Source organism: Bison bison, unplaced genomic scaffold (genome assembly GCF_000754665.1).
Source record: "Bison bison bison isolate TAMUID 2011002044 unplaced genomic scaffold, Bison_UMD1.0 scf7180017864184, whole genome shotgun sequence".
Taxonomy (NCBI): Eukaryota; Metazoa; Chordata; class Mammalia; order Artiodactyla; family Bovidae; genus Bison; species Bison bison.
In genome coordinates, this window is record NW_011494756.1 from 1,505,103 (window position 1) to 1,513,721 (window position 8,619).

The 8,619-nt window shown below is 52.1% G+C and overlaps 1 protein-coding gene across 1 annotated transcript in view; it reads left to right on the forward strand.

The window, feature by feature from the left end:
* Positions 1 to 8,134, forward strand: part of ARFGAP3 (ADP-ribosylation factor GTPase activating protein 3) — a 49,543-nt gene extending 41,409 nt beyond the window's left edge. The window contains exons 14-16 of the mRNA XM_010843692.1: positions 962 to 1,052; positions 5,747 to 5,868; positions 7,061 to 8,134. Of these exons, the coding sequence (XP_010841994.1) occupies positions 962 to 1,052; positions 5,747 to 5,868; positions 7,061 to 7,078 (231 nt within the window). The 3' untranslated portion in view covers positions 7,079 to 8,134. The remainder of the gene's footprint in view (positions 1 to 961; positions 1,053 to 5,746; positions 5,869 to 7,060) is intronic.
* Positions 8,135 to 8,619: the final 485 nt, after the last annotated feature.

The following is an 8,619-nucleotide window of genomic DNA, read 5'->3' on the forward strand; positions in this document are numbered from 1 at the left end:
CTGTGTGGTCCCCACAGAGCAGAAAGCAAGCCAGGGGCATGGAAGGAGTGGGAGGAGGTACTGGGTACTAAGTGAGATGGACTCAGGCTGCAAGGTTCCCCTGTCCCCAGGGCAGGACTCGAACCCACGTCCTTCTGCCTAGTGGTCCCACTTGGCTGCTCCAGCTAGAAGAGTGATGGAAAGGTAGGGCCTGTGTTATATTTCCTCTTATTCCTTTCCCAGTGCTTTGAATAGCCGTCCATTCAATATCTTTTGAATAAATTTCAGGAATTTTTGATACACCTGTAATGTCCTTAGTAGTTTTCTTAACCATAGCTAAATGTAGTATATAGCTGTTTCTCGAAGGTAAGTATATTTATTTTCAGAAGAGAGATTGTTGCCTCTTTTCTCAGAGATGTTAATGAGCTTATCTCAGTGGAGTCTGGCTAAACAGTAAGACTCAAATGGAAATGGGGAGCCTGAAATGTCCCTTCTCCTTGTGGAGTAGTCGTGTGCTTACATGAAATTCTTAGCGATGCGGGTTATCACTAGGCTTCTTGCATAATGCAGAGAATTATTTCCTGAGGTGTACTGAGTTTATTTTGTAGCAATAGAAATTCCACCAGCATTTTGAGAGTATTTAGACCTGACATCTGGTTGTTCTCCACCCCCTAAATGTGGCCTTGTCTTAAAGTGGACAGCACTCAAGTTCAGTCAGCGAATAACAGAAGGCTGTCGGGAGAGAGGCTCGTGGAGCGGCCTTTCCTGGCAGCTGGGTGGCGGCAGCACCGAGACAGAGCCGTCACTGTCACCCTCCCTCTGGGCCCCCCCCACTGACCGACCTTGGCCATGGCTTTGGGCATTTATCTGTCTACTTGTGACTGCGGAACCCCAGCGCCATGATAGCTCCTCAGTGATCCTTTCTGCAGAATTGCTCATGATTTTGGAGCCTGATTTTCCTTTTCTTGCTGCTCTCCTCTAGTACGAAGCCAGGGCTCGGCTGGAGAGGCTTTCGGCAAGTTCTTCCATCAGCTCAGCTGACCTGTTCGATGAGCAGAGGAAGCAGACGGCAGGTAATAGGCAGGGCAGGCGGGTGGGAGATGAGGCTGGTCTCCATCGCGCCTCCATCTTCTCTGCATAGGACTTCTTACCTTTCCAAGACTGTTGGCAGCCGTTATTTGATGCTCCCAGGGCTTCCCAGGTGGCGCAGTTGTAAAGAACCTGCCTGCCGATGTAGGAGATGCAAGAGATGTCATGGGTTCAATCCCTGGGTCAGGAAAATCCCCTGGAGTGGATCCAATCCACTCCAGTATTCTTGCCTGGGAAATCTCATGGACAGAGGAGCCTGGCAGGCTGTGGGAGTCTCAGGAAGTCAGACACGACTAAGGGACTGAGCACGCGCGCGTGCGCACACACACACACACACACACACACACACACACGGCCCCTATCAGTGAGGCAGAGCAGAAGTTGTTCCAGGCTTTGCATGTGAAGAGGTCAGGTCATGACATTTAAGCAACCTCCCCAAAGTTACCTGCAGTTTCAGGAAGTTGTCTTCCTGAAGTGTTGTCATGGCAGCAGGGGGTGTGGGGGGATGGGTGGGTTTCCTAGCATAGTGTGAACATGAGATCTAGTTTGTATGGTGTTACAGCCTTGGAGGGGACAGCCCTGGGCTCTTGTGTGACGTGACCCACTCCCTAACTGTGAATCCTGGAGTATTTCAGGTTGCCTTCGGCCTCAGTCTCCTCCTCTGTAAAGTGGGTGGGTAACACCTGCCTCACAAGCATGTACTGGGGCATAAGTGGGGTACTTTTTATCAAGTGCCCCCTAAGCACTGGGACAGATATCAATGGGAGCCCCCTGGGATCTGGACACGGCAGACCCCCAGGGGCCCCTCCCAGGCCCCAGGAGTAGGCAGGGCAGATGGAACAGGTGACTCCACCAGCCTCGGCCTTCCCTGGAGACAGATGGACTTTGGAACCAGGGAGGTGGAGAGGAGGGTCCAGACCCAGATGAGGAGATGTCTGGGCACCCCAGGTAGTGAGCCTCAGTGCACAGGCCCGTCACGAACATTGAGAAGCACACGCCTCTGCTTGGGCCTCTGACCCTGAGCTGTCAGTCGGCTCCAGTCCTGCTCAGTCAGGCCTTGGGGGCAGGGAAAGGGCCAGTGTCCCTCTTGAGTCACAGCCAACCTTCCAGGGGCAGGGTCCTCTGAGGTCCTTTCAGGAGCCCATTCGTCAGCAGGAACGCCCAGGGGAGGGGGCTCTCCAAGGCCTTCAGGGCCCAGCACTGCCTGCACCCTCGTTTCCAGCCCTGGAGGAGCTGGGCGCGGGCAGGGAGGGACCCACACAGGCGGCCCTGCAGCCATAGAGAAGGCCATGAGGGGAGAAGGCCATGGCCGGAGACCCCAGTACCTCGGACCTTCTGCGATGGGGTTTGGGGGGCGTATCAAGAGCCACTGTGGCCCTCTGGGTGCAGCAGGCACTGCCAGGCTGCTGTGCTATGGCGAGAGGGGAGAGAGGGTTCTAGCTGTCCCTCAAGTCTACCCCCCAAGCACCGACCCGAAAACAGGCAGAGCAGGGCCGCCCTCTGGCCTCCAGCAGGAGAAGCTGCGTTCTCATCTGTGAACTTCTGGTGTCCCGGCCTCTCTTCCGGGAGATTTCCTTGTGTGGCAGCCCCACCCCCCACCCCCCAGCAGAGGGGTGCTCGGCTGACCCATGGGTCAGGCCTGCCTCCTTGCAGGCGCCCTGGCACGGAGGTAGGGCAGCCAGAGAACCTATCAGGTTTGAAAATCACCCCCAGCTGTATGTGTTTTTGTAATTTTAGTTACTGGAAGTCTCACTCTGAAACATTGTTTGTTAAAAAAAAAAAAGCCTTCAGAGATCAAATGAGCAGCCTTTTCCAGTTGTTGAAGGCGGGCTCTGGCCAGCCTATGTTTACCTTCCTGTCCCCTTTCAGAGAACAAAGGTCCATTAATTTTCTTGGCCCTTGTGGATCCAAGACAACTCCCGCGCTGAGGACTCGAAGTCACCATGGGGGTGTCCTGGGGTTATGCAAGGCCGCCCAGGGACCCTATCCCCTCCCCAGTGGCCAAGGGCCTACTCCCCTCTCCATTCCAGATCCCCCAGATGGTTCAGACCACGAATCCCCTCTCATCTCTGCATCTCTCATCAGATGCCTTTAATAACTGCTCTAAATGGGAGCTCATTGAACAACTCTCATTAAATATTTACCCCTTTATTTAGAGTGCATTTCAACAAAGGGCAAACGCTGGTTTTAAGAGCGTGTTCTGTGCTCCTTATCTTAGACTGTTTCCCCGTCTGTGAAGTATCAGCACACGGGGTGGGTCACAGTCACCTTTATAATCTCTTCAGCGTTCAGGGAAAGACAGTTCCAGACTGGAAATGCCTCCTTGTGAAGCAAAAATACTTCCTGGGGGTGTGGCTTAACCCTGGCATTTGCAGGGGCACCATTCCCTTCCAGGATCTTGGAGGGACTGGCTGAGGAACACACACAAGCAGCCACGGTGGTCACTCTAGAGCAGGGTCAGCCGGGGCCCGCCATCCCCGGGCACTGCCTCGGAGGTCGCCGCTCAGCACACGGATGACAGAGCAGAGGTGGCTCTGTGAGAGCAGTGCTGGAACAAAAGAAACTGCAAACCCAGCCTGCCCCTCTAAGGTATTTCTTTCCAGAAATGATTCCCATCATCTGAGTCTGAATAGGGCCCCGTGGGACTGCCAGGGCACTGCGGACCCTGTGTCCAGGCTCTGTGCGCACTTGCCCGGCATCACAGGGGGACCCCCAGCGTGTTTGCCCTTGCCCCGGATCTTGAGGCTCCTGCAAGGCCCCTCAGCCACCCTCCCCTGTCCTGGCTCTGGCTCGCCGAGCCCAGGAACCTGGCCTCTTGGGGTCTGCCAGCCTCCAAAGCACGGACCTCAGTTGGCCGTCGGGAGGTTTTGCTTGGCGACTTGCTGAACGTGTGTGTCACACGTCACAGCTGTGCGGTGGGGTCACTGGCCAGTTCAGCTGCACAAACTGGAGTCGCGCCAGCCTGAGCGAAGGGAAGTCCGTGCACCCAAGGGGCTCTGGTTCCAGCTTAAACCTCCCACCTTGGCCTTGCCCTCCCCTTTAAACGCTGCTGAGTAGGAAACTTGTAACTGGAGGCTCTGGTGCCAAGGTCACCTCCGCTGACCTCTGGAAAGCGGCTGTGACTTGGGCCCTTTGGGCTCCAGGTCTCACACGAGCTCTTTGCTTCTCCTAAGACTCATCCCACAGGCTGGCAGCCCTGCCATGCTGGGTTTCGAACCCAAGTCCTGCCCCTGGGCTAGGCTGCCGCTCTGTCATCGGCAAGTAAAGTGAGTGCAAGTCGCTCAGTCGTGTCCAGCTGTTTGCGACCCCATGGACTATACAGTCCATGGAATTCTCCAGGCCAGAATATTGGAGTGGGTAGCCTTTCCCTTCTCCAGGGGATCTTCCCAACCCAAGGATCGAACCCAGGTCTCCCGCATTGTGGGCAGATTCTTTACTAGCTGAGCCACATGGGAAGACATGGCAGAGGGCCACCAAATTTTAAAAAATCACCTGGAGGCAGAGAGGGGGAGGCGGCCGCCCCTGGGCCCGTCCCCCAGTGGTCAGTGTGGGAGCAGTACTGTGGGAAACACAGGGTCTCTCCCGGTGGCCCCTGTGCTGGAGGTAAACGTGTATCTTCCATTTAGTTCCTGGCAAGATACCTGGCTTCTGCTTAAGGGGCAGGCAGGTGTAGACGGGTCACATGTGGAGCCAAGGGCAGCTGGGCTGGCTCCCTGGGGGACCCCAGGTTTGGGGTCACTCAGTCTCTGAGCCCCTCCAGCACCCGATCTCAACTGAGTGGCAAGAGCACGCCACCAAAGCCTACTTGTTGGCTCGGAGACCCTTGATGGCTGATGACTTGGACGCGCGTCACTTGGGCTGGTGGCCACGTGTGCGTGTCTGTGCTGGGACGAACCAAAACCTAGGCAGCAGAGAGACCCAGCTGACCCGGGCCTCGGTGAAGGTGAGGGGTCAGCCTCTGCCTGGGAGCTGGCCATCAGGAGCCTTCCCCGTCTGGCCGCCTCCCCAGGTGAGCCTCCTTTTGTTGCTCTGAGACAGGCTTCCTCCTCCTCCTCCTTGAGGGGTGGGTGGGAGGGGGGCAGCCCTTGCCACAGACAGCTAGAGCAGCTCACTGTCCCACCAGTAACCCCAGAGCAAGCAGACGGTCCCCTCCCTTGAGTAGATGGGAATCCCTCTGATTGGCCAGGTCTGGGTCACGTATCCACACGTAGTTTCGGGAGGGATCAGGGGAGAGACCTCGCAAAGAAGGGAGGAGGGCTTTCACCAGAGGGGGAACTGATGCTGAGCTCGAAAAACCTACTGATGTCTGCCCATCTGCCACGTACCGAGTTCTTACCTGTCAGATCTTGTGTTAAGTGCCTGGAGGAAACGGGGGCCCAGAGAGGCTAAGGAATCTCTCCAAAGACACACAGCTTGGAAGTGTCAGTGCCAGTATTTGAGCCCCTAATGGTCCTAAGACCTAATGCCGCATCCTCTCTCACTGTGGGGTCTTGCAGCTGGTTCATGGTGGGGCTGGCACTGAAACCCACCCTCGGGTCCTGTCCCTTAACCACAGCTGCTTCCCGTGGGCATTGGGGGCGGGGGGCGCATCCCCCAAGCTCTCCAGTCCCTGGACGCTGGCTGCACTGTTGCTGCGGTGGAGTGACGAGTGACAAGCCAGCATCTGCTCTGTGTGCAGGAAGCTACAACCTCACCAGTGTGCTGCCCACAGCTCCCGACATGGCCCAGTTCAAGCAGGGAGTGAGGTCGGTTGCCGGAAAGCTCTCCGTCTTTGCTAACGGAGTCATGACTTCCATTCAGGTCAGTGAGATGGGGACTGCGGTAACTGAGTTTGGTGGTGGGTTCGTAGTTTCGAAAATGAGATTTGGACCACTCTTTAATTGCTAGAAAATTAGATTTTATATTCTCGATTTATGTGTTTGCTACAGTGTAACCCAGGACATCATGAAAACCAGAACTTGTAATTTCATATTTGTTTAAATTTTCTAGTTTATGACTCCAGAGGAATTGTTACAGGAATTGTCATGATCATTACTACTTTTCTCTTATGTTAAAAAACAAAAATAAATAAGAACAAACTTAAAAACTGCCCATAACCCCACCCACCTCCCAAGGAAAACGTTCATTAATATTTTGGTTTATTCTAATTCTAGATTTCTATGCATACCTGTTTAAAAACGTTAAAGGATTATATTGTATATGTGATTTTATATCCTCTTTTTCTTCCTGATGTTTTGTTATGAGCATTTGCATGTAATTCAAAATTCTTTGGAAGCTATTCAGTACATTCTGTTGAGCAAAAATGCATGTAATTTATTTAACTATTCCCCAAGTTGAGTATTTAGATTGTGTGTTTCAATCTTTTAAATGAGGCGAGGGTGGAACACACTTGTGTATAACACGTGAAGGCCAGCTCTGATTATCTGAAGGCTATTCCGTGAACCTTCCTGCTTACATCAAGTTATTTTAGGACACTCATGAGCAGGAAACGCAGCCACAGAGAGCAGGACCTGATAGGCGTGAACTGATGCCTCTAAGGGGGGGGTCTTCCAGGTGGGGAGGCACCCCTGCTGTGGAAGCTTCCTCCGCCCTGGGCCAGTGGCTGCTGTCGGCACAAGCTTGGGTTAGAATTCCCAGAGCTCTTACATGTCCCTTAGGTCAGCCGAGCCCACCTCAGTGCTTCCAAGGAGGTGACATCCCTCTTTATAGATGATCATCCGCATTTTGTAGATGAAGAAGCAGAGGCACAGAGGTTAAGCTGCTCCTGGTGAGACCACTCAGCTGACCCAGAATTTCGGGGTTCAGACTCCACGTGTGTGCCTCTGTCCCCCTGCGCGGCCTCGCGCCCCTCACGGCCCCTCCCGCCGCCCAGGGGCTCCGGTTCCACTTCCTCGGCCGCGGGCCCCTGTCACCGAGGCATCTGTTTCGCTGATACTGAGAATGCGGAGCCGATGCCGACGCCGATGGACTCCCCTGTTGGTTTTCTCTGCAGGATCGCTACGGTTCCTAACACTGATGTTTTCGGTGCGTGTTTCCTGGAGAAATTCCTCTTTTCGTGAACCAGTGACCACATCACAGGCTGCAGTGAAGACCAGCTGGCTTTGGGCAGATTGTTTTGCTACTTTTTCTCGTGGTATATATGTATTCATGGCTGATTTTTAATATTTCTTTTGAGAAATTCTCATTTTTGATATAGTAGAAGCTTCATTGTAATTTCGGTTTTGTGTTACTTCTGTCTGGCACATCCATGCACATCCCTGCTTTATTTCCTTGGACTCTTTGGTTCTAAGAGCAGGAGGTCTGGAGTCGAGGGCTCCTCGGCCTCTCTTCACTGGGGGAGGGGAGGGTGTCTCACTGCGGTGAGACTCATGGGCTAAAGGCTGCCCGAATCAGCTGATATGAGAAGGGCCTGGAGAAACAAAACTTACAACACAGACTTCATTAAAAAGGGAACAAAGAATAAAAATAAAAGACCAAAAATAGCTGGTGTCTAATTTGATAGATTGATTCATCGATACTTCCACATCTTAAGGTAATTTCAAATAATGTCTAAAGACGTCTGTCCCTTTGAAATTGTTTGTTTTATATGATCTATAAATTTAAAAATAATTTTCAGTGAGTGCTTTTAACAGCCCAAGCTTCTGCATTGCCAAGCAAATTAATCTTTTGACAAGGTGTCACTGTTTGAATTTATGAGAAATGGAAGATGAGAACTCCCTAAGTGCATTTATAAATCAATATGGTATACAGAAGTAAAAAATGAATAAGGTGAGAAGATACACCCACAGAAAATATTTCAGTTTATGGGGAAACAGTAGTTGTAATTGGATAGTTTTCTTAATATTTTTTATCTTAATTTTGGTTTTCAAAAAATGACAGAATGTGTACAAATGAATGAAAAATAATTTGGCTGTGTTTTAGACAGCATTAGAATATATTGTTCAGCACAGTAAAATATATTCGAAATTTGATGAACCAGATATGTGGTTTCAACGGAGTATTTTGTGAATTTTTCTTAAAAGCTCAAATTTGTAGACTTCTGAATATAATAAACAGTTGCAGCAGATTGCGTTCCCTACTTTTTGTTTTTTTACAAAAGTTTTTGTGATGAGTCTAGAGTCAGGGCTCGTGGTATAACATTAGTGTGCATTTGATTAGGATGTAATTCCAGATGGATCTGTTTTTCCTGTGTGGGTCTGGGGCTACCCTGGGGGCTCAGATGGTATAGAATCTGCCTGCAATGTGGAAGACCTGGGTTCGATCCCTGGGTTGGGAAGATCCCCTGGAGAAGGGAATGGCTGCCCACTCCAGTAGTCTGGCCTGGAGATTTCCATGGACAGAGGAGCCTGGTGGGCTACAGTCCATGGGGTCGCAAAGAGCAGCTTTCACTTTCTTGACTTTCTTGACTTGACTGGGGCCCAAGGTGTGCCTTCCCTGCACTGGGGTGTTGTCCAGAGTGCAGGAGCAGGGCAGGAGCCCTTGTTGAAAGCGAGGGTGTGCAGAGTGGCGCTTTCAAGCCCAAGGCGCTGCCCTAACAAGGTGCTGCCCTAA